Raw genomic sequence first — 25,867 nt, forward strand, 5'->3', positions numbered from 1 at the left:
TCTTCCTGACAATGAAGATTTGGTAACTTAGAAATCTGCTTGCCACCAGACGGGTAAGTCTTTAAGGATAGGGAGTATTTTATCTGTCTTTACATCCTTAACTTCCGGCACAAAGCCTAGAATGTGAGAGGCAATTAATAAATGTTGAGCCATAATGAGTGAAATCTCAAGCTGATGATATGGGAAGTATTAGGAAAAGACAAAGCACTGGAAGATGAAAGAATTCTACAACCTTGTGATTATTTTGAAGACCGAGGCTAGAGAGAACACACTGATTTACAGCCAGAGCATCTGGGAGATAACATGCACCCAAGAAGTGTGGGTTTCCCTGAAATCATGAATCCATGAACAAATCTGGAGCATGGAAATATAGCCTGCTTATTTCATTCAAGCAAACTCTTAAGGCACTGTTACTTTGACAGATTCCAAAATTCCTAAATGGTAAACCAAGACGTGGAATACAGATTTTTCAAAATATGAATTATCAACATACCGGCTAACAGCATTTCCAAAGATGGAGCGAATATTGTCCACCGTTGTGGCATTGGGCAGTGTCCTAACGTCAGCCACGGTCTCACCTTGCTGATAAACAGAGCAGAAAATGCAATTTACTCACAGTTGTGAATGAAACATCCTAATCTTATCTCCTCAGGTGAACTATTAAAAAAAAAATCCCTTTTCTTAAATACAAACTATCCCTTATAAACCAACCACTTACTTTTTTAACTGAGAAACTAATGCCTGAATTATGTATTGAATACCTGTCAAAGAAAAGACAACAAAACAGTAAGCAGAGTGGCCAAAAGCACAATATAACACAGAACTCCCTATTGGTTAAATAAATTGTTGGGGTGACATGATTTAAACAAAGACAGACAGTCAGGAATATCTCCATATATCATATTTTACCCACAGGAAAATAAGCCAACACAGACTTAATGGAGATAGCAATGCTAAATGTGGCAGAATCAAACAAAAACAGAGTTTTTGCTTTTTTAGTTCTGACTAGACTCAATGATATTTCAATACAATCTCTTCCTCGCCTACTGTTTTACTTTCACAAACCCACTAGGTGCAGCTTGCATCTCAAGAACCTACGCTGTACAACTCCTGAACTCTTCTATTCTCTCTCAGAGCCTCTCAAGACACCTGCTCCTTACCCACTTCTTTTTTGGCCCCAGGCCCTGTTTCAGCATCTCCCAGTCTTTTCTCAGTTGACTATTATTTATTTATTATTCCTCCCTCATGGGCCCCATGAACTGAAGGACTGTGTCTAGCAAAATGCATTCATTCAGCTAACAATTATGAATTCACTTGACTATACCTAGTACCAAAAAAGCCAACTAGAACTCCTTTATTTCAAGAGATAATTAATATTCTGATACTGCTTTATACAACTCCAAGGAAAAGCAAAGAAACTTAATGTAGAAGTCTGTTCCACTTTATAAGGAGCAAAAGTTTTATTCATTTTTGGAGTTTTCAGAAACTGAAAAATAGTTAATAGATCTCTGCTACCACTCCAGGATGTGTAGGCTTAGAGAGCCCATCTGGATCCACTGAACAGTGGACATAATGTTATTTTCACTGGCCCTGAACCCTTTCTCCTTCTTTTAACAGGCCCTAGTCTTCCTTTGGGAAACTACCTCTTCCCCATTCCACCTGATTTACCTGAGACTGCCAATCAGGGAATTTCCCCATAGAAAAAAGGCACATGACGGGGGGACCCAAGCCATGCCAATCAGATGCACTCTCTTAGGAAACAGACTCTCTTTTTTTTTTTTTTTTTAAAGATTTTATTTATTTATTTGACAGAGAGAGATCACAAGTAGGCAGAGAGGCAGGCAGAGAGAGAGAGAGAGAGAGGAGGAAGCAGGCTCCCTGCTGAGCAGAGAGCCCGATGCGGGACTCGATCTCAGGACCCTGAGATCATGACCTGAGCTGTTAGCAGAGGCTTAACCCACTGAGCCACCCAGGCGCCCGGAAACAGACTCTTGAGTAGAGTCAGGAAAGAATGAAAACAACTGTAGCAGGGGTACTATCTAATCCCCAAAGCCAGCCTGGTTTTCATCCTCTCCACGGAGCAGGTGCTGACATTTCTTGCCACTCTTAGCCTTCCAATAAATTTCTTTTGGGTTCAAGTTAGTTGGAAGTCCATCTGTTTTGCTTTCCACCACAGAACACTTGCCAATGGAGAGACCAACTGCTCTCCCAGGGAGATGAGAGGAAGCCCAGAACTGGCGACTAAAGCTTGACCAGAAACAATCCATATGCTAGAATACAATGTGCTGTTTTCCACCTAGCTCACCAACTGTTCTTAGATTAAGCACTGGCACACATTCCTTCAGTGAGAGATGGCAAAGAACCACTCTCAGACTTTGGACTGTACCTGCCAACAACTTCCAAAATTTTCCCATACTCTTCACTTGCATTTTTTAAAGCTTTCCTCCTCGTGGATATGTTGTAAAAAAGGTCCTCCACCTGAAATGAAATTGATTTTCTCTTGTAAATTCACAGAAATACATGGAAATAAAGACCCAAGCTGTCTACCTAAAGCTGGCTAGCAGAGAATCCAACTATACTTACCAACAGTACAGTTTAAAGCACTGATTGGGGGAGAGGACAAGAGATAAGTTAGCCTTAACAAAGGAAATAAAGGATATTTTTCCTGCTTCCCATATTCATTAACTGATTTCTCAAATAGGTACTGAGGGCTATCTTTAGGTCAGGCTCTTTGCTTTGTGCTGGGAATACAAAGACCAATAAAGCACAGTCTTACCCAGGATAGTACACGATTCAGAGGGGGCAAACATGTAAATTTACCAATAATTATATTATCACATGGCATCTAAGAATATTTTCTAAACTAAGAGTTCTTATAAAAATGTCTGAGATCATTTGGGCTTCTTGGAAATCACACCCTGGTTACTCTGTGTACTGGATCTGTCTTAACATGCACTTAACATTCACTTCTGCCTCCTGCCCGTCTTATCCCATCTTATCAAGGCAAGGGTTTACAGCCTTCAGGGAAATGTGTTCTAGCTGGGGCTGGAGGTATGAGGGGTGCGATGCATGACAGTGGGATGCTTTGTAAGATCACACAATGGGAGGAGACCAAACATGGCACCACAGAAATAAGGCAGCATACTAGACTTTTTCTGATTAATGATACAACCATATTATCAAACACTAAGTGGGCAGATATTCTTTATTCCGTTTGAGAGATGGGAGAAGTGAGATAAAGGGAAACTAAACAACTTGCCTCTGGACACATAATCACTGAGTGACCAGGCTGAGACTCCAACTCATGTCTTCTGGAGCCAAGTTTAAAGGTCATTTCAATGCCAACTACCTTGCACTCATTTCTGCCATCCCAGTGAAAGAATCTCCCAGCCTTTGAAAAAGATGGAGGGAGTGCACACAGGCTGCCATGCCATTAAAGCCATAATCAGTCCTGTTGTTTAGAGAGAAATGTCTTTGTTTCTATTAACTAGCAAAGATTCATTTTATTATTACTTTGAAAACTCAGAGACAATTTTTTTTGAGACAATTTTATTCTTTATGTCAGAATTTCTACAAAGCTCTTTTTCAAAAATTCATATTCCTTGTGCCATACTTACTGTGATCTGGGTCCCCTGATTGCCTGCACATGGTTTAGGAGGAGCTTTCAGCTTTCCATCTGAGTAATTTGCTCTTAAGAGAAAATATAAGAGACTATTAATATCCAAGAGGCATGGAATATCAATCCAAACAGTATAAAAAATAATTATATCAAATAAGGTACAGCCATGCTCTCTACTGTTTTAATTACCATTTTCCTCTTTTTCTACGATTCCATTATCATTCCAATTGGATACCAAAAAAAAAAAACCCCTATTGTTCTAGCAAATGTTGCTTTTTAGTTCCTGAGTTTTGAGCTAAAAGCAATAGTTTTGCTATTGCCTACCATGACAACAAAAATTTTTTTATAATTATGTAATCATTTATGGGGGGGGGTTACCAAATAATTGGCCTGCAGAGGCCTTGGTAACAAAGAAAGGCCCTGGAGAGCTCTCAATCTAGGGGACACACTTTTTCCTAAAGTGCAAGACTTTGTGCTAAGTGATCTAGAGAAGCAAACATTCACCTGGGGGCCGGGGAGGGGAGTGAAAGCGTCACAGAAAAGATGACAAGGCTCTAGGGAGGAAGAGTTTCAGGGAGAAAACACAGAAGACCATTGAGGCAGAGAAAAACAGAAAAGCACAGAAGCTTTGGAACACCTGGCAGCTGGGAATTTGTGGAGAGAAGAGGCTGGAAAGGTGGATGGAGAGCACAGTGCATGTGGGGGTGGTCTGTTTAGGAATGGCTCTGGATTTCATACCACCATGGAAGGGGAGCCACTGGAGGTACCGAACAGGAGCATAATATAACCTTGGCGATGAAGGAACAGAATTTGTGTCCCAGGCCATTTAGGGAGACATTAATTCACAAGTATCTCCCCGTTTTGCGGGAAGGAATTCTGACCCAACAGCACACCCAGATCCTACGGCAAGTAAAATTCACATAGCATCAAACTCACCCAGCAACAGCGCTGTATATTCTGGAATGCTCCCTGTTCCATTACATTACAGGTGTGTCTTCTGAGGACTGATAAACAGGCAGCCCGCCACTGTTGGAGCTATTTTCCATATTAATTTATGGACAGTCCGCATGATTTAAAAAAATTCTTTTTTAAGGTACTCCTAAATAAGGTACTCCTACCTGTCTTCCACTAGTAAATGGCCAGAGCTTATAAAAACAGAGGTGTAGGGGCACCTGGGTGGCTTAGTAGTTAAGCATCTGCCTTCAGCTCAGGTCATGATCCCAAGGTCCTGGGATCGAGCCCTGCATTGGGCTCCCTGCTCAGCAGGAAGCCTGCTTCTCCCTCTCCCACTCCCCCTGTTTGTGTTCCCTCTCTCGCTGTCTGTCAAATAAATACATAAAATCTTAAAAAACAAAACAAAAAAACAAAAACAACAGAGGTATAACTCTGATTCCTCAAATGCTATTTTTATTCTGTTCCAAGGCTGTCTGTCAGCCTCTGAATACTGTGGCAGCACAAGAGAAAGCCGGCTCAGCATTGCCCCCTGCCCGCCCCCAATGGAAGGGCAAGCCAGCTCAGATAAGCATGTGGGGCAGGGAGCCAGGGGTTCACGAGCCAGCTAAGGAACCTTGAGCTTCCAGCACCCAGCCACAGCCCTGTCATCAGACAAAGTAACATCCTACTAAAGGGCACAGGGCCAGAATAATACCCGCTTCTACCACCTACTTAGAATACATCTGTGTAATAGAGCTTGCAAGGACTTACATGTGACATCTTATCTGTTAAGAATCCATGAGTAAGATTATTACCTAATAATCATCCCTGTGGATTATCAACTAGTCCATAGGGAGGGAAGAAAATTTAACCAAGATCTTGGTCAAAAAAGATGACATTGGTGTTTAGATAGGGTCACTTTGAGATCCAGGCATAAAGCACGCTTCAGAATGAATACGAGTAAAAGCAGACTGTGCCATACCTGTACGCGCACTTTGCATCAGCTGTTTTGGTTGTAATAGTAACATGAGCCACATGGCTGATGCTGGCTAAAGCCTAAGGAAGAAAACAAAATGGAATGAAAGACAAACATTGCTGTCACCCACTGTCACCTCATTAAAGAGAAAGGTGATCTAAATTACCCCTTCCATTTTGTATTAGCAAAGGGCAACAATGGGCATTTCGCTCACTCACTTTCATGACATGCTAAAAAAAAAGGATATCAAATTGAATTTGTAAAAAAAAAAAAATTGAATTTGTAGCATCCTATCAGAACAAGGGGGAAATAAATATGAAAAAAAATGCAAAAGGAAACACAACAGAGTTATTTTTTAAAATTTATTTTAAATCCAGTATAGTTGGGGTATCTGGGTGGCTCAGTCAGTTAAGTGTCCCACTCTTGATAATTGGCTCAGATCATGATCTCAAGGGTTGTGAGCCTCACATTGGGCTCCAAGTTCAGCAGGGAGTCTGCTCGAGATTATCTCTCTCCCTCTGCTCCTCCTCTGCTCCTATGTGTACATGTGTGCACACTTTCTCAAATAACTAAGTTTTAAAAAAAGAAAAAAATAAATCCAGTATAGTTAACATACACTATTACATAAGTTAATTTCAGGTGTATAATACAGTGATTCAATAATTCTACACATTACTCAGTGCTCATCACAGTAAGTGTACTCTTAATCTCTCTCACCTGTTCCACCCATTGCCCTCCACCGCCTCACCCCTGATAACCATCAATTTGTTTTCTATAGTTAAGAGTCTGCTGTTTGGTTTATCTCTTTTTCCCCCCTTTGCTTGTTTCTTTTTTTTTTCAAGATTTTATTTATTTATTTGATAGACAGAGATCACAAGTAGGCAAAGAGGCACACACAGAGAGAGAGGAAGGGAAGCAGGCTCCCTGCAGAGCAGAGAGCCCGATTCAGGGCTCCATCCCAGGAACCTGGGATCATGACCTGAGCTGAAGGCAGAGGCTTTAACCCACTGAGCCACCCAGGCGCCCCCTTTTGTTTTGTTCCTTAAATTTCACACATAAGTGAAATCATATAGTATCTGTCTTTCTCTGACTGACTTACTTTACTTTGCATAATACCCTCTGGCTCCATCCACGTTGTTGGAAAGAAACACACCAGATTATTAATGTGTTAGCAGCAGGTGCGTTCAGGCAGCAGAACTACAGGCATGCTCAGTATTATTCTCAATGATCTGCCTCCCAATAATTTTGAAAACTTACCTTCAGGAATGGGGGCACTCCAAATACATAATGTTGCACACATACACAAAACTGTTTTCTGGAAGCTCTTATAGGTTTAGAAATGCAAATTTAGAAATATAAATTTAAAATGATCTAATTAAGACAAAAAAAATTTAAAAAAATGAACATTTTTCTCCCCTTGTAACTAAGACTGGTTTCCTAGCCCACTGGAACCTGTTTCTCCTTCCACAAGAAGGACATCACAGAATATAAAAATGTAACCAGGCACTGTGATGGGGGTCTGTATGACAGCATCTCGGAAGATAGTGAACTCTGCCTGTGGCAGGTTCAGTTCATTAATAAGGAACATGGCCTAGGCTCAGAGATTACCAGGTCCTAGCTGGATTTCCCTAGTTTATGTGACTGAGCTAATGTTCATAATTAAAAATGTAAAATGATTTTGAGACCTGTATAAGAAGGACATTAAATATATACAGTACATACTCAATTCCAGAGCCCCAAGATCATGGCCTAAGCCAAAATGAAGAGTCTCAGATGCTTTACCGACTCAGATACTTTACCGACTGACAGGCTCCCCATGAATGTTATTTCTTTAAATTGACCCTGAGACAGTAATTGAACAAAATATACTATATATGAACATATGCATATTCACCAAGAAAATGACAAAATGCATAAATGTTCAATAGGAAATCATTTAAATAAACACAGTATATTCATACGATAGGGTAAGATAGAAGTATTAAAAATTACATAGGAATATATATATATATATATATATATATATATTTTTCCCCAATGAAAAGATATCCACAGCGTATTGTCATAAAATTATAAGATCCTGTTTTAGTCTTAAAATGTTTTTAACCACTTTTTATATTGTATATTCCTCCCATGCATCACATAATTTTATTCACAAATATTCCCACATATATTTTAAAAGATAAGGACTCCTCCAAAAAACATCATACTATTTTTTATACAAGAAAATCCACAATTTAAAAAAAAAAAAAATATTTATTTATTTATTTATTTGAGAAAGCACATGCTCAAGAGAGCACAAGCGGTAGAGGGAGAAGCAGCAGAGAGCCCACTGTGGGGCTTGATCCCAGGACCCGGGGATTGTGACCTAAGCTGAAGGCAGTTACTTAACCCACTGAGCCACCCAGGCATCCCAACAATTTCCTTTTTTTTTTTTTAATTTTTTAAAGATTTTATTTATTTATTTGACATATTTGACAGAGAGAGAGAGAGCGTGCACAAGCAGGGGGAGCAGCAGGCAGAGGGAGAGAGAGAAGCAGGCTCCCGGCTGAGCAAGGAGCCTGATGCAGGCCTTGATCCCAGGACTCTGGGATCATGACCTGAGCCAAAGGTAGCCGCCTAACCAACTGAGCCACCGAGGTGTCCCCCAACAATCTCTTCTTAATACTATCAAATAACCCATGTGTTCAAATATCTTGTCTCAAAAAAATTTTTTTTACAGTCTGCTGAAATCAGGATCCAAGTAAGAGGTATACATTGGAGCTGGTTCATATGCATTTTAAGCCTCTTTTTTTTTTTTCTTTAGAGAAAGAGCAAGAGAGAGTGTGACAGGGGTGGAGTGGAGGGAGATAGAAGGAGAATGGAGAGGGACTCTTAAGCAGACTCCATGCCCAGTGCAGAGCCCAAGATGGGACTCGATCTCACAAACTTGAGATCATGACCTGAACTGCAATCAAGAGTCAGACAACTTAACCAACTGAGCCATTGAGGTGCCCCACGCCTCTTATAATCTACAGATTTTTGTTCCCTCCTCCACTTTTCTTCCTTGCAGTTTATTCGTTGAAGGAAACAAACAAGACTTTTATCATGTCGTTTCCTAATCTCTGTATTATTTACCATGCTCCCTCACCTCCTATATTTTCCCACCACTTGCACTTAGTAAGTATTAATCAGATTCATATTTGATAATTTGACAAAAAAACTTTGGGGGTGGTGTTTCATTCTCCATCAGAGGATACCTACCTAACATCTGGGCAGGAGGGAGGGGGATTTTATCTGTAAATAAAATAGTTTTTAGTATATTAAGTATTTATGAATAATCCTTGGTTTTGGAAAATGAATTTTAATTTTGTTTGATTTGCACATACTTAACAAGTAAAAAGAATCAGATCCGATTTACCTCTGTTGAGAAACAAAAGTTGACAAATGGCAGAAATGTCATCACAGAAGGATATTTTACACATTTCTTTGATCTTTAGCTTACCTCACCCCGAAAGCCATAGGTAGAAATACTAGCTAAATCCTCAAAGGATTGCAGTTTACTTGTAGTGAACCTCTCACACACAATGTCCAGATCTTCCTTCTAGAAGATACCAAAAAATAAGTAAATAATTATGCTACTCATTTTTTCCAATTTTTAAATTTCCCTTTTCTTGACTGAATCCAAGAAGAAACCCCTTTTAGGAGAGGAGTTCTGAAATCAGCGATAACTTCCTCAAGCGGCATCAGAAATGCCACACTGTCCCGGTGTCCCTTCTCTCTCACGAGTCACATCTCTCTGCATTTGCTGGTTCCGCCTCATCTCCGTTCTCCGTCAGTGGAGCAACCCAGGACTCCAGCCTTGGACCTCTTGACTGTCTACATTCACTCTCTTATTTATTTATTTGACAGAGATCACAAGTAGGCAGAGAGGCAGGCAGAGAGAGAGAGGAAGAAGCAGGCTCCCTGCTGAGCAGAGAGCCCGATGTGGGGCTTGATCCCAGGACCCCGAGTTCATGACCCGAGCCGAAGGCAGAGGCTTTAGCCCACTGAGCCACCCAGGTGCCTCTATACTCACTCTCTTGATGAGTTAGTTCTCCCAGCCACATGAATTTATAAAAATCATTATTATTAGAAAACTTCTTTATTAAAAATCTATATAAGTATTTAATTATAGTGAAGTATACATAACAAACTTTACCACTTTTAATGTACAGTTCTGTGGCCATAAATATATTTGCACAGTGTGCAACATCACCACTAACCATCTCCAGAACTCTTTCATCCTTCCAAACTGAAACTCGTTCCCCATTAAATGATAATTCTTCATCCACCCCTTCCCCAAACACCTTGCAACCACCATTCTACCTTCTATGAATGGGACTACTCTAGGAACCTCCTAGGCGAGGAATTGTACAGTATTTGTCCTTTTGCGAATGGTGTATTTTACTTAATGTAATGTCTTCAAGGTTCATGCATATTGCAGCCTGTGTCTGAATTTCAATCCTCTTTAGGCTGAATAATATTCCATTATGTGTATACGTCACATTTTAAAATCTACTCATCTACAGAACCCTGGGTTGCTTCCAGCTTTTGACTATTGTAAATATGCTGCTATGAACACGGGGGGACAAATGTTTCAAGACCTTGCTTTCAATTCTTTGGAGTATATACTCACAAGTTCTGCTGAACTGCACGGTAATTCAGTTTAATTTTTTCAATAATCACCATACTGTTTTCCACATTGGCTATACAATTTACATTCCCACCAGCAAATGCACAAGGGTTCTAATTTTTCTGTATCCTTTTAACACTTGTTATTTTATTTTACTGTTTTTGTACTAGCCATCCTAATAGGTGTCAAATGGTAGGTCGTTGCTTTTATTCATATTTCCTTAATGACCTGTGACATTCAGCACCTTTTCATGGGAGTCTCATGGTTTTTACTACCATCAAAATGCAATACACTAAATTTTTATCTCCAGCCCAAACCTCTATGCTGCCCTCCAGACTCACAGGCTAACTCAAATAAGAGCCGTCTTAAGGTTACCATGCCCCCAAATGATTTTCTGATATGCCCTCAAATGTGTTTCTTCCATAGGCTTTCCCATCACTAAGCGGCAACTCTTCCATTTGCACGGGCCAAAACCTTGATATCATTCTGGACTCCTCTTTCTCTTACACCACGCATCAGCAAATTCTGAGAGCTCTGTTTTTGTAATCAATGCAGAATCTCACTGTTTCTTGCTTCTCTACTGCAACTAAACTAGTCCAAGGCATGGTCACCCCTCACCTGGATTGCTCCAAGAGCCCTCTCACTGCCTCTGTCCTGTCCTGCTATAGTCTGTTTTCCATATTCTAGACAAATGGGTTCCTATAAACCTCACCAAACCATGTCACCTCTTTGCTCAAAACCCTTTAATAGTATCCTATCCTATTCAGAGTAAAAGCCAAAGATTTTAGAATGGCCCATAAGGTTCTATGTAACTCATCTTCTGTTATTCTTCTATTCCCTCACTCTGTTAGAGACACATTGGCTCCCTGCTGGTCCTTAAGGAAGTCAAGCGGGCTTCCATTTCATGGTCTTTGCATGTTCTATCTGCCTAGAACTTTCATCTTTTTAAGCACCTTTAAGCAACTCTCTCCTTGACCTTATTTTCCTGAACAAGTGTCCAGCTTAGAATAGTACTCAATATATACTTATCGGTGGTATTGAATATTTCAGTTAAAAATCCCATCCACCAATGCTCAGTTTCCGAAACAGGGAAAGGCTCTGTCACTCCCTGTAGGTATACACCACAAAGCACACAAAGAGCCTGCTCCTCTGAGGTTTTACTTACCCTGATCCCAGTGCCATTGTCTTGGATCTGAATTAACTTGAGGCCTCCCTCTTTAACAACCACTTGGATACTGGTGGATTTTGCATCTAAACTGTCAAATTAAAAAGAAAAAAATTTTATTACTCTGCAACTATTCTAATGTACATATTTTAATATGAGCCAAAGTATAAGAACAAATTCCAGAGAAATACAAGACTGTCTGATTAGTGTGTTTTTCCTCTGTTCTACGGGCTCTGTGACTACACTGTAACAAGTTCACATGCTTTGTGAGAGAGGGGAAAGAGAGAGGCAGGAGGGGGCAATCATCATTTCCAATAAGACATTCAACACTTTATTTCTGTTCCTCTGGGAAAGAAAGTGAAGTTAAGAGTAGGATCCTTTTACTACATGCCTATTTCTTATTCTCTTCTCAACTAATTTTGCCATTTATTCAAATTTATTCAGTCTCGGGTTCCCAAGTGACCCTAATAAGATGCCGTGTCAAAAAAATTATAAATGTGCTTTTCTACTATTTACTCCCTTTTAAGGAAATACATTTTGCTGGGTAAAACAAAGAAAGAAAGAAAAAAGGCAACGCAGAAAGTTCTTTGAGAAGCCAAAAAATCTTTTGTCCTTACAAAGAGTAGCCAACCATCACAGAGAGCAGGGGCTAAAGAAAACAAATTCTGCCTGTGGCTGCATGAAAAAGAAAAGTAATCGGCCCCTCACACAGAAAATTCTTTCTTCAAAAATAAGACAGTAAGTTACTCAATACTAAAGACCTTTCTCAGAAGCCCTTGAAGTTGTATTAGCCATCTTGATTTACATATTAAAAAGAGCATAACTGGACTCCACATAAAATCCCTGCTCTTAGAACTTACTATAAACCACTTAGCTAACATGTTCAGTTCGGTGGTGCAGTAGTCTGGCTCTTTGTAGAAACAAAAGCCAGCCTTTACTATAGGGGAAAGGAGAAACCCTTCCCAGGTTCCCAGCTCCTGCTTTTCTCCTAGTTCTGTTCCTGTCCCTCAGTGATCCTTTTTGCACTGTTCCTTTAGTCCTATTACCCTGAGTGGTTGTTTATTATGTTTTCACAATCAGCCTCCTTACCAACCCACCACTCTTAGCTGGGTCATTTTGTTCTTTTCGCGAATTTATTTTACGAACAACAATTGATTTAAACTCGAAGGTAATGCTTAGGTACATCGTGAGCATGTCTTTCTGAAGTTTACGGTTTACTCCCACCTTTCTTTCCAGGTTTTTAAGTCTTCCTTACACACTGTGTGACACTTCTAAACTTCAGCATCCACGGGATACCCTCAGGAAATCACGGATCCTCAATGTGACTGACACCCCCGCTCACCAAAAAAAGGCAAAGGGGAGGAAAACCCTACGTTGGCAATAGGGCAATCATAAGTTAAACCCGAAGTCCATCGGCCTGTCTAAAATCTAGACAATCTGTAATAAAAATCAAAGTGTACTCCTGAATGTGCATGGGTTATTTTTGGAATATGCAAGATACGTTAACACGCATAACACGGCATTCTCTGAAGTATGAATGGAGACGGTCCCCCCGAAAATGTTTATCCATTTAAAATTCTGTACGTTCTGTACATGTAATTCTAAAAGCAGTTCCCTTAACTAATGGCTCCGCTCAACTATACAATGTAGCCCTCCACTTGGTACCCCCCCCCTCAACAACCCTACTAAGGTCTCGCGAGAGCGCACAAAAACTGGCAGTACTCGGGCAGGGAATAGAAATGACCCCCAGGCCCTCCGCGCCGCGGGCATGCGCTGTACACGCCTCCGCCAGGGGCAGGGAGGCGTGTCCGCGCGCCATCCTGAAGAAGGACCTGTTAAATCGTGGCAGATAAGGAAGCCCGGCTCCACTCCCTCCCTACCAGTTCTCAATCATCTCCTTGATGGCATTAGCCGGCCGCTGGATAACTTCCCCTGCCGCGATGCGATTCACCACTGTCTCGTCCAACCGCCGAATAACCCCCGCTACGAGCGACATTTTGGCGCCACAGGAACCTAAGTCACGTCGAGATGCTCACCGGAAGTGCCTTCAGCCAATCACCTCAGGGCTTCGTGCCCACGTCTTTCCACTCTCTCTGTTTACGCGGTCTTGTCCCACCTTCTCGCGGCAGCGGCTTCGGAACCAGGGAGCTATTGATTGGGCAGCTGGATGCCAGTCAAGTTTCTTAAGTCCGCGGGTTCCTGGGTCTCTTGGTCCCTCCCTAGCGCACAGCTTCAGGCCACTGGTTAGTAGGGCATGCGCCTGCGCACTGCCCGCGCTTCCCATTGGCTCTTCCCTGGGCTAGGGAATACGAAATCTCCAGCCAATAGGAATGCAGATGGCGTAGCCGGAGGTTGGTGTCCCCCTGCTGGGGTGATTTGGCGCAGAGCGGAGGAGGTGCTTGCTCCTGCTTCTGCTCCTCCCCTCTCCTTGCGGCCTCCCGGAGGTCGGCCCTGTTCTTGTGGCCTGAAGTAGAATGTGGATGACGCCCAAGAGGAGCAAAATGGAAGTCGACGAATCTCGGGTTTTCCGGGCCGAGTGGACCCAGCGTTACTTGGTGGTGGAGCCTCCGGAGGGCGAAGGGGCCCTGTGCCTGGTCTGTCGCCGCCTCGTCGTAGCCACCCGCGAACGCGACGTCAGGCGCCACTACGAGGCCGAGCACGACTACTACGAGCGGTATGTGGCGGAGGGCGAGCGCGCGGCCCTAGTGGAGCGTCTGCGGCAGGGCGACTTGCCCGTGGTCGTCCCGCTTACTCCTGAGGAGAGAGCTGCTCGTGCAGGCCTCGGGCTCGCCCGCCTCTTGGCCTTGAAGGGTCGCGGCTGGGGTGAGGGGGACTTCGTGTACCAGTGCATGGAGGTGATGCTGAGGGATGCCCTGCCCGAACACGTAAGCGTTCTGGATGGCATTGATTTATCGCCAGAGGTCACGCGGCAGAGGGTCCTGAACATTAACAAGAATCTACGCAGTCAGCTCTTTGACAGAGCCAAGGACTTTAAAGCCTATTCCCTTGCCTTGGACGACCAGGCCTTTGTGGCCTATGAGAACTATCTCCTGGTCTTTGTCCGCGGCGTGGGCCAGGACTTGGAGGTGCAGGAAGAGCTTCTGACCATTATCAACCTGACTCGTCACTTCAGTGTTGGTGCCCTTATGGCGGCAATCCTTGAGGCCCTGCAAACAGCAGGGCTTAGCTTGCAGCGAATGGTTGGCCTAACCACGACCCACACTCTGAGGATGATTGGTGAGAACTCAGGGCTAGTGTCCTACATGAGGGAAAAGGCTGTAAGCCCCAACTGTTGGAATGTTATCCATTATTCAGGATTTCTGCACTTGGAACTCTTGAGCTCCTACGATGTAGACGTTAATCAGATCATAAATACTGTATCAGAATGGATAGTTTTAATTAAGACCAGAGGCGTTAGGCGCCCGGAATTTCAGGCCTTACTAACCGAATCTGAATCAGAGCATGGCGAAAGGGTTAATGGACGATGTCTGAACAATTGGCTTAGAAGAGGGAAAACTTTAAAATTAATATTTTCCCTGAGAAAAGAGATAGAAGCGTTCTTAGTTTCAATAGGGGCGACAACGGTCCATTTCACAGACAAGCAATGGCTGTGTGACTTTGGCTTCTTGGTGGATATTATGGACCACCTTCGAGAACTCAGTGAACTATTAAGAGTCAGTAAAGTTTTTGCTGCTGCTGCCTTTGACCATATCTGTACCTTTGAAGTGAAGCTGAATTTACTGCAGAGACATATTGAAGAGAAAAATCTAACACACTTTGCTGCCTTCAGAGAAGTTGTTGATGAGCTTAAACAGCATCTTAAAGAAGATGAAAAAATATTTGATCCTGATAGGTATCAAGTGGTGATCTGTCGCCTACAGAAAGAATTTGAGAGACATTTCAAGGACCTTAGGTTCATTAAAAAGGACTTAGAACTTTTCGCAAATCCTTTTAACTTTAAACCTGAATATGCGCCTATTTCAGTAAGAGTGGAGCTAACAAAACTTCAGGCGAATACTAACCTTTGGAACGAATACAGAGTCAAAGACTTGGGGCAGTTCTATGCTGGATTGTCTGCTGAATCTTACCCAATTATCAAAGGGGTTGCCTGTAAGGTGGCATCCTTGTTTGATAGTAATGAAATCTGCGAAAAGGCTTTTTCATATTTGACTCGAAACCAACACACTTTGAGCCAGCCATTGACAGATGAGCATCTCCACGCCCTGTTTAGGATTGCCACAACTGAAATAGAGCCGCACTGGGATGACCTTGTGAGAGGAAGAAATGAATCCAATCCATAAGCCTTGGTAGTACAACATCGAGACACCCAAAAGAGAATCTCATTCTAAAAGCAAACATTTGTCCGATTTTTCAAGTTAACTAATTTGGATTGTGTCAAAGCACCAAGTTTATTCATCCAAATTGATCACGATTCAGATTCTTCTGACAGATGTTTTTATCATCTCAAGAGGCAGCATGGGACTGAGACATGCAAACACCTTTTTTAAAATTTAATTTAATGACAGAGTCATTGTCTTTTGCTTTTATGATATAATTGTTTTTAAAGAAGTTCAGTACTGATAATGTGAGTTGAATTAGAAGTCTGTTTTTCAGATGTTTTAAAGAAATTTTAGGTTTTAATAGAGTGTTTAAATTCTGATACATATGGTCTGAAGTTATCAACTCCTTAAATGTATGTTTGAGCCAGTTTGCAGAAACTCAGGAAGTTCAGAAGTTTCTGAGAAGGAAGAACGTACAGTGGAGGTATTTTATCTATCAAAATGTTGAAGACTATTTTTTTTAAACTTTTCTGAGTCTGAAATCAATACTGACAGATCTCCTTTCACCCCCCCCCAACCTGCCCTAGAGATATTATTACTAGTAGAAAAAAATAATCATACAAAATTTTAGTCAAAGGAGTAAGAATCATTTTTAAATTGCTGGTTTAGGAGGCTTCCTGCATTTTGGAGATCAGACTATCCAGCTATTGGGGGTCTCCCCTGAATTTTTCACAGTTGGGTGCTGTTTTATCAGATTGCCTATTAAAGGACTGCGGTAAGTATAGAATCTTAATGGTTTCCCATTAGTAATTCTTTATTCTACCCCAGACAGAAGGTTAGCCCTGTCAAAAACAAGGATGACAGAATAAGATTATTGCCCTCCAGGATCAGGAGGTGTGAGATATTTTAGCTTATGTACGGGTGTTCCTGCTTTATAAAGAAATCCTGTTTAAAGGAATCCTTTTATTTTAAAGTGATATGATGTCAGATTGTGTTAGCTGCTGGAAGTGGCTTTATTATAGAATTTAAAACTGTCCCCACACACTCTATATGTAAGATAGCGCACAAGTAGAAATATTTAATTCTCAAGAAGCAGCTATATTAACAGATTGTAGCAATTCCGTATTTCTAGTGAGACATCAGCTTTGTGCAAAAACAGTACTTTTCAAACTTAGGTTAACCATAAAAAGGAAATCGTACAGTAAAGCCAAATATATAAAATGATTTAAAAGCAGGACCCAACTTAGAGGTCCTCTCAAGTACAGTTTGCAAACTTGTGCTAAAGTCCTGTCTTAACATTGTAACACGTTATTCTTGGTCACTAATCCAGCAAATTCATGGAACCAGGATATAACCAACAATTTAGAAGGAACTGATGCCCGAGCAATCAAAAGAGATGCCATGAGAGCTCAGGAACCATAGTGGTGTCAGTGGTTCTCTACCAGAAGCAGTAACCTCTCTTTGCAGAGGTTGTTAGAAAACAGGACATTTTTGGTCGTTGGACTTACCTGGGGGGATTCTGCTGGCATTTAAGCATGAAGAACATCTCCCCATCCTCTGCCTCCCCCCACCCCCTGCAGTGCATAGGACAGCCGGGCACGATAGAATATTAGCCTTCCTAAAGTGCCAGTAGATCCCCTGTTGTAGATTATTTTATCTGAGGGACAGAGCAAATTACCGGTAGAAGCAGAATGAGAAAGGCCAAGTCAGGCAGACTGACACTACTCCATAGGGTAGACTCATTCCAATGTTGCAGGTTTGGCTGGTAAGGTGAGGTAAAGGCCTTGATAGATTCTGGTGTCAGTAGCATTTTAAGTCAGTAGCTTATATGAAACCAGACTAAAGGACTCTATTCTGTTAAACGGAATTAGTGCAGAAAAGCAAGTATTAACAAGCTAGTAATCGAGAATGGTCAAGTTGAGATTTTCAGTGAACAGGGAGTAAGCTTAAATATCTGGAGAAACAACAATGAAAAACCAACCCTCCCCCCCCCAAATCTACCGGTAATTTGCCAGCAGTTGGGAGTTTTCTCTTTCGTGGCAAGTGCTTTTTTGAAAGAATGTTTGGAGGACCTGCTTCTGCTTTCCTACCCTAGTTCCTAAAAATACTGAAGTCTTGTACATTTTGTGAAGTTCCACTATATATTTTGCTTAAGGTAATAAAACTAGTTTGCCTCATGTAGTCACTGAGTTGGGAGGAGATAAAAGCTAAGGATTTAAAACTGACCCTAAATAATAGAGAATTTGCTATAAACTAGTCTTGTTTGTAAAAAAGAAAAATGTGTGTATATTACTGTTTTCTGTATTAAGTAATTCTGTAACTGCATGGCAGTCTTTAAATTTTTTTTTTTTTATTTACAAAATAGTTGTTACTGGTCCTGTCGTATTAGTGAATATAGTTAAAATAAGTACTATTTTTTAAAAACCTTGTGTCCCTATATCTCCCTTTCCTAGTAGTTTTCTTAAAAGATTTGTCTGTATTCCCAGTCTCTCAGTGCCACCCCAACTGCTCTCCCTAGCTAGATCCTTGGCAGTATTCTTACCCTCTTTGACACCACTGACTGCTCTTCCTTGAAGTGCTTACATATGTTGGCTTCAGGGGTAGGTTGTCTCTGCAGGTTTGCTTTCTCAGTCTGCTTCATAGGTGCACCCCTTTCCCTTACATGTTTGTGTTCTTGTGCTTTCAAAATTTTGTCGTAGAGCTATTTTCTACATCGTCTTAGCTGCTCTCATCCCTGTCCATGGCTTCATTTACCATCTGTATGCAAATGACCCCCCACATTCTGTCTCCTTTCTAGGCCTTTCCTAATACGTGTATCTATCTAACTGCCAACTTAAGTCACTCTGCTGTCTCGTGGACACCATAGCATGTCATTGATCTTGCCGCCAAACCTGCTCTTCTTGTGTTGCCTCTTTCAGTAGATGGCACTGCTGCTACCAGTTGCCGTAGCCCAAGCCAAAAACTAATCTATCCATGACCTTCATCATATCCACTTGTGAAAAACCTTTGTGTTAGGTCTACTGTCTCAAGTTTTTCTCACTTTTCCAGTGCTACCATTCTAATTCAGGCCATCAGCCAACCTGAATTGTAGCAACAGCATCCTTGTTAGTCTCTTTTTCTCTGGTTTTGAACATTTTTTTTATGTTGCAGCCAGATGGTTCCAAAAGACATACCTGGTCATCTCTCTCCACTGCTTTCACCATGACATAGGATAAGATATAATTTCTGTTTATCTTTGAGGTCTCAGTTTAAATACCACTTCCTCTAGGAAGTCTTCACTGATGCCCTCTAGACTAGCTGCCCCCACTGTGCACTCTCTAAATGCCCTTTTCCTTTCCCAGCCATACACTTGGCACATTTTGTTGCTACTTCTTACCGATCACTGCTAGACTGTAAGCTTTACCAGGGTAGGGACTGTGCCTTGCTAGTTATTCTGTCTGTAGTGCTTAGCACAGTGCCTGGCATTCCAATAAATGTTTGGATGAATAAATATGTGTGTAGTGTTTTATGATCTTTGAAGCCCATTCATAGTCTCATTTGACCTTCACCGAGGTCTTCCTGCCTTAGCCTGCTTGTTGGGTAATTGTTATTCACATATTATGAATTAAGAAATGAAACTAAGTTCTTTGTGACTAAGGAATTGTATTCCCAGAATTTAGCTCAGTGCTTGGCATGTGGCTCAAATATTTATTATGTGAATGTTGTTGCGGAAACGAACTTAGATTGCAATTTGCCCTAGTAAATGTAAGTAGTAAAGCCAGGATTCAAACCCAGGCGTACTTACATAAATCTATGGAATAGTAAGTCTTTACCTCCTTTACTTGGAAGTCTTAATTTCATTTCTTTGTGGTTTTTTTTTTCCTTTTTCTTTTTTTTTTCTAACTTCCAAAGGTAAACTTCCAAAAGAACCTAGATGAAAAACAGTGGTCAACTATTTAGTGGACTAAAACAATACTTTGGTAATTAAAAAGTTACACTCAGTATCAGAAAAAGATAATGCCATTTAAAATACTCATTTTCCTTTTGTAAAAGATTAATCCTAGAAGAAAATGGCATACTATTTATTTGCTACTTTCCTTTACAGATGATTTCTGGCTCTTCTGGGATTTAAAAGTAAGTAAATTTAATAAAATATTAGAGGAATGGCTCTTCTTCCTGATTCCTAGATACCCAGTTCTCTTGCTTTTCTTGCCTAAAGATGTCCTTATCACTTTTCTAAGGAAGATGACCCAAAAATGACATGTAGTCAAGGTGTACTTCTTAGATGTGCTGTATTTCTTTCCTGGCTTGTTCACATGCTTCTGAACTTAATTTCTGGGTAACCAGCTTTTGGGATTCGTGGAAGAACTATAACCATAGTCTTTTTCCTTGAGCCATTTTGTCCAATTTGAGGGATTAACCAGTGTTACACTAAATTGGACTTTTGGTCTGAGGCACATTAACTTATCCAGAAATCTTAACAGTAGGTGTGATAGTCATCCAGTGATCCTTGCTGCAAAACTGGGTTTTATTGGATTTCTTTAATCCTCTAGATTAAAGAATTTCTCATTTTTATCTTTTCATAATTGAGAAGTGGTTTCATCCTGTCCAATACATACTCGAATTTGTGAATTCTACCCCTTTCATTTCTGCTTGCAAATTGATGAATTCTGAGATCATCTCTTTCTTACACATTTCGTCAAATGCAGCCATAGCAACCATAAGACATTTTGTTTTACTTTTCCCCACTCCCACTTTAGTAAAGGATAGATTCTGTGCCTTCCAGGCTTTCCCAAGAGATCGTTTCACTGCTCCATAACATGAGTTGCCCCCATAAGTTATTTCTTCCATCCTCCAATAGCAATTTCCTGAATGCCTACCAACTAAGCCAGTGTGTAGTATGTTGAGTTTTTTAAAAATGGAGCCAATTTCTGTATCAGGATAGGCGAGGTTGTCATACAGTAACAACAGCAAAATCTCAATGCCTCGGGAACTCTTCTCTTTTAACTTGGCTAGGGACTTTGCTCGATAGGGGTCGGGGTCAACAAACTACAGTCCACAGTCAAAATCCATCCTGCTGCCTATTTCTATAAATAAAGTTCTATTGGAAGTTAGCCTTGCCCACTTAATTTATGTCTGTGGCTGCTTTTGCTCTATAATGGCAGAATGGAATAGCTGTGAGAAAGAGTGTGTACGACGCACAAAGTCTAAAATAATTTGCTGTGTGACCCCACAGAAAATGCTCACCAAACCCTGCTCAAAGTTGTTCTCATTTTGGGACTCAAGTTAATGAGATACCATGTACGGTGTGGGTGCTCATTTTGGGAAATGAAAAAAAATGCAGCAAATCACTTAGAGGCCTGTAAAGCACTTTCACTGCCCAAAACAAATCCCATGGCCACACCAAAGTTCCAGGAAGACTGTAATCCTTCCAATGTGCCTCAGAAGAAAACCAGGAGTACTTGGAAGACGATACTAGACCAACACATGGTTATATCTCTCCATTTATCTGATTTCTTTAAAAATATTTTTTATTGAGGTAACATATTCAGTAAAGTGTAAATATTAAATGTATGCCTCAGTGGATTTTTATATACACCCTGGAACCCATCACCCAGATCAAGATAGCATTTCTAGCACCCAGCAGATACCCTCATGTTCCTCCTGCACACAGATAGACTCATCGGATCCTTACACCAGAGCTTACTTTTGTCTTTTTAAAGCTTCATGTAAATGTGATGATTCTCTGTGCTCGTGTCTATTGTTCAGTACTGTGTGACTCAACCACGTTGCATGTAGAAGCATTTTTTACGTCTGCGCAGTATTCCATTGTACGACTGTACTGCGATTAATAAATCCATTCTACCATTGATGGAGATTTTGGTTGTTTCCAGTTTGTGGTTATTATGAATAAAGTTGCTATAAACATTTCTGTATCTGTCTGTCAGTGAACATGTGCACCCGTTTCTCTCAGTGTACTCTGGCATACACCCAGCTTCCATACTTTACTGTAATTACTCAGCAATCAGACTGATCCCTAGTGTAAAAATACAAATCAGACCATGCCATTCCTCTGCTCAAAATCCTCCAATGGCTTAGTATTATAATTAGAATAAAATCCGGCGTGGTCTACAAAGCCCTGCGTGATTGATCTACACCCCCACATAACCCTTTTTCTTTCTACCCTGTCTTCCGTCATATCCTTCAGTCCCTTTCCCTATCCCTAGTCACTGTATTGGACACTGCTGGTGAGTTGGGGTATCAACATAAATTATTTGACCTTGTCCTTAAAGTGGTTGTTATCTACGTAGATAATTTTAACAAACCATGACACTGGTTTGTGTTAAATTGATTACTGTAGGGAATAAGAGGCAAATTTGCCCTATGATTATTGTAAAAAGAATTTATAATCTTAAGAGTATAAAGTAAATTGGAACCCCTGGAAGGGATTTAGAGAATAAGATTAAAATGTAAAGACTCCCTGAAAAATTAAAATGATGTGTAAAGTCTTGCATTTTAGTTCCGTTGATTATGAATTAGAGTTCACCAACCTAACTTCTCTTATAACTTACTATTTGCTGTTACATGTTCACTTCCTTGAGGGATTGGAGGGAACTGGTTGGGGGAGGGGCGGTGAGAAGGCCCTGGAATAAATAAAGAAGTGCTGATATGGGGTGCCTGGGTGGCTCAGTGGGTTAAAGCTTCTGCCTTCAGCTCAGGTCATGATCCCAGGGTCCTGGGATCGAGTCCCACATCAGGCTCTCTGCTCAGTGGGGAGCCTGCTTCCTCCTCTCTCTCTCTGCCTCTCTACTTGTGATCTCTGTCAAATAAATAAAAATATTTTTAAAAATGTGCTGATATTCAGCATGTTCCAAAATAGCACCCTTGTGACAAAGGGCCTCCTTAAACATTGTGCCATTATTGATATATTACTGATTATTGTAAAATAATGGAAAGATTTGACTTGAGCTCTTTCCACATTTTTTACTTTATTGATATGTAATTAAAGTACAATAAACTGCACAGTTTAAAGACACATGCATGAAAGTCACCACAATCAAGATAATGAGCATTTCATCATCCCATAGAGGTTGCCATTTGGTTTTGACTAGTGGGAGGAGAAATTTACTGTAATTAAGCAGGGGTGGGGAGAAAGGACTTTAAAGAATATGAGGTTCTCTCAGAGCCACTATTGTTAACTTCTCTCTCTGAGCTTTTAAAAAGTTTTTATTTATTTATTGCAGAGAGAGAGAGAGTGGAGCACAAGCAGGGGGAGCAGAGAGGGAGAAGCAGGTTCCCTGCTGAGCAGGAAGCCTGACACAGGGCTCTATCCCAGGATGCTGGGATCCTGACCTGAGCTGAAGGCAGACTCTTAACTGCCTGAGCTGTCTTAACAATTTTGCCAGCCAGCCTTTGTACATCTCCCTGGCTGTCTATCACCACCCCACTCCAGCGCCACTGACCCCTGACCCAGTCTCCTAATATGTCAGTTCCACATTTTGGGCAGGACTTGTGACAGTGCAGGCTGGTGATGTCTTCCCTGAGGCCAGGTGTGTGCTACCGTAGTGAAGTGAGTGGTGGCTGTGAAGGGGAGGGGCCCCTAATAAATTTGGTGGGGCTTTCTGGTTATAAGAAACCAACTTGTAGTAGCTTACTGGGAAACAAATAGGAGAATGATTAGAGAAATACATGAGTATCTCATGGAAACCGAGTAGGGGAATCAGATTCAGGGTCATTTGACACTAACTAAATGAAAGCCTACTAGTGCCAGGCACTGGTCTGGGCACCAGAGACTCAGATTCCTAAACCAAATAAATTTCCTACCTTTGTGGGTCTTGTCTATGCCCTCCTTGCACACCTGCTTTGTTGTCTCTGAACAACACCAGCTTCCACTGTGTGTGTGTGTGTGTTGTGTGTGTGTGTGTGTGTGTATGTATGTATAAATTTTTATAATGGGGGAATATGTTTGTTGTGATTGTAGAGATGTTTTTCTCTAAAGGGGTCTATAATGTGCAGCTCTAGGCCCAGTCCTGCACTTGAGGTGAGTTGAAGAGGGAACCTCTACAAGGGGATTTGGGCTGGGCAAGATGCACTAAAAGTTGCCCATTGTATCTCTCAGTGGTTAGCAGCCACTGATATTTAAAGTCATTCCAATAGTTTATTGCCTCCTGTCACCAGCACATTGACTCTTCTGAATGAGAATTTATAGAACTGAATATTCAAGAGTCCGTAGAAAGATCATTTACTCCAGCTCCTTTACAGGTTGAGAAATTGGGTCCCAGAGAGGTGGCTAAGGTTATTCAGAATTACATAGCAGGTCCGTGGTGGAGTCTATTTCCTGTTCCTGTGCTTTTCCCATTCTACCATTCTGTCATTGCCAGATTGGCTCTTCGCCTCCATTCCTTTCAAGGAACTGTCTGTTTGCCAGGTGGGGGACCCCAGAGTCCTCACAGTCTTGGCCTTTGGCTCTGGCTAGCAATGGCTGAGACAGGGTATCATCTTAGCACTTACACAGAAATCCTTTGGGAATCTAGAATTCTTTAAGATATTGTTATGTTGGATATACAACAAAAATTATTAAAATTTTTGTATTTTGATGAGTATTCTGAAACAGTTTAAGTAGTGTACAGTACTTGTTTCTAGAGGGTTTGAAAAAAATTGAAAAGAATGGTACTGGTGCCCCTTAGGTAGTTTTTAAAAATGCTTTAAATTCAATTAACATAGAGTGTATTATTAGTTTCAAGGGTAGAATTTAGTGATTCATCAGATGCATATGACATCATGTGCCCTCCTTAATGCCCATCACCCAGTTATCCCATCTCCCCACCCACCTCCCCTCCAGCAACCCTTAGTTTATTTCCTAGAGTCAGTGTCTCTTATGGTTTGCCACCCTCTCTATTTTCATTTATTTTATTTTCCCTTCTCTTACCCTGTGTTCATCTGTTTTGTTTCTTAAGTTCCACCTATGGTGAAATCATATAGTATTTTTCTTTTTCTGGATGATTTATTGGGCCTAGTATTCCATCCATGTTATTTCAAATGACAAGATTTTGGTTTTCTTGATGGCTGAATAATACTCCATTGTGTGTGTGTGTGTGTGTGTGTGTGTATCACATCTTCTTTATCCATCCATCGATAGACATCTGGGCTCTTTCCATAGTATGGCTGTTGTGGACATTGCTGCTCTAAATGTTGGGGTGGGTGCATGTGCCCCTTTGGGTAAGTAGCCACTTGGGGTAAGTAGTCACTTAGGTAGGGTTTTTGTATCCTTTGGGTAAGTAGCCACTTAGGTAGGGTTTTTTTTTTTTTTTAACAATTTTTCAATTTCCTCTTATGCCTCTTGCATACTGAATTAATTTCTAGTTTTTTTGGATTTTCTTAGGAAATTTTCCATTAAATTAAGATTTTCAAATCTATTGTGTTGTTCATAGCATTTTTATTTTATCTCCTCTGTACTTCTGTTATATTCCCTGTCTCATTCCTAAATTTTGGGCTTTCTTTTTTTTCTTAATTAGCCTCATTACAGATTTTTATTTTCTTGTCCTTTTCAATGAATTTCAATGAATTTGTGTTTTATCAGTGTTATTCTATTAAGTATCCCATAAAATGATTCTATTTTCTAATTCATTGATTTCTGCTTTTACTTTCTTTAATTCATTCTTCCTATTTTCTTATTCTTTTTCTCCCTTTGATTATTTTTTCCATATCCTTGAGTCGAATATTTTTATACTTTGTTTAATAGTTAACCCTCTTCATTGTACATCAAACCTGTTATCAATATAAAGTCAATTTCTAAGGCCTCTATTATGCCTTTTATCTACTTGAATTCTTTTTTTTAGAGATTTTATTTATTTACTTGAGAGAGAGAGAGAATGAGAGAGAGTGAGCATGAGAGTGGGGAGGTCAGAGAGAGAAACAGACCCCTGCTGAGCAGGGAGCCCAATGCAGGACTTGATCCCGGGACTCCAGGATCATGACTGATATGGTTGCTGTACCACACCACCTAGATACCTCAGTTAGCAATGAGGTTCTTATTTCATCTCTGAAAACAAAGAACATTGTCATATACAATTATAATACTATCATCATAGCAAATTAATTCTTTGACAAAAACTAATGCCTAGTCCATATTCAGTTTTCCCCAATTTTTCTCAAAATGGACTTTTTACAGACAGTTTCTTCAACTCAGGATCCAAGCAAAGTCCACACACTGTATTTGGTTGTTGTGTCTCTTAAATTTCATTTAATCCAGAGGAGTCCC

At 40.8% G+C, this 25,867-nt stretch overlaps 2 protein-coding genes across 9 annotated transcripts in view; one reads left to right on the forward strand and one right to left on the reverse strand.

The window, feature by feature from the left end:
• Positions 1–13,377, reverse strand: part of MLH1 (mutL homolog 1) — a 53,730-nt gene extending 40,353 nt beyond the window's left edge. For 4 of the 5 annotated variants that reach the window (XR_004383099.1, XM_032861229.1, XM_032861228.1 and 1 more), the window contains exons 1-8: positions 13,228–13,377; positions 11,348–11,438; positions 9,013–9,111; positions 5,535–5,608; positions 3,618–3,690; positions 2,387–2,478; positions 719–761; positions 494–582 (exon numbers count right to left, since the gene is read on the reverse strand). Coding sequence is in view for 3 of the 5 variants with exons in the window: in XM_032861229.1 (XP_032717120.1) it covers positions 494–582; positions 719–761; positions 2,387–2,478; positions 3,618–3,690; positions 5,535–5,608; positions 9,013–9,111; positions 11,348–11,438; positions 13,228–13,343 (677 nt within the window). In the remaining 2 variants the exon portion in view is untranslated. Of the gene's footprint in view, positions 1–493; positions 583–718; positions 762–2,386; positions 2,479–3,617; positions 3,691–5,534; positions 5,609–9,012; positions 9,112–11,347; positions 11,439–12,848; positions 12,886–13,227 lie in introns of those variants that run through there. The other variant, XM_032861231.1, reaches the window with a different exon arrangement.
• A 342-nt stretch (positions 13,378–13,719) lies between these two features.
• On the forward strand, positions 13,720–21,536 carry EPM2AIP1 (EPM2A interacting protein 1). Of its 4 annotated transcripts, XM_032861264.1 has the most exons (3): positions 13,720–16,402; positions 19,712–19,740; positions 20,843–21,536. In XM_032861264.1, the coding sequence occupies exon 1, from the start codon at positions 13,822–13,824 to the stop codon at positions 15,646–15,648; it is 1,827 nt and encodes a 608-aa protein (XP_032717155.1). In that variant the 5' UTR covers positions 13,720–13,821; the 3' UTR covers positions 15,649–16,402; positions 19,712–19,740; positions 20,843–21,536. The 4 variants fall into 4 exon arrangements, with proteins under 4 accessions (XP_032717155.1, XP_032717152.1, XP_032717153.1 ...); XM_032861261.1 differs by having other exon boundaries at positions 13,720–19,740; XM_032861262.1 differs by having other exon boundaries at positions 16,958–21,536.
• Positions 21,537–25,867: the final 4,331 nt, after the last annotated feature.

The sequence above is a fragment of the Lontra canadensis genome, unplaced genomic scaffold (genome assembly GCF_010015895.1).
Source record: "Lontra canadensis isolate GAN:19392208 unplaced genomic scaffold, GSC_riverotter_1.0 scaffold20, whole genome shotgun sequence".
NCBI classification, from domain to species: domain Eukaryota; kingdom Metazoa; phylum Chordata; class Mammalia; order Carnivora; family Mustelidae; genus Lontra; species Lontra canadensis.

Excerpts from the sequence above, each read along its gene's own strand:
- EPM2AIP1 (XM_032861261.1), top strand. The coding sequence starts at position 13,822 with ATGTGGATGACGCCCAAGAGGAGCAAAATGGAAGTCGACGAATCTCGG.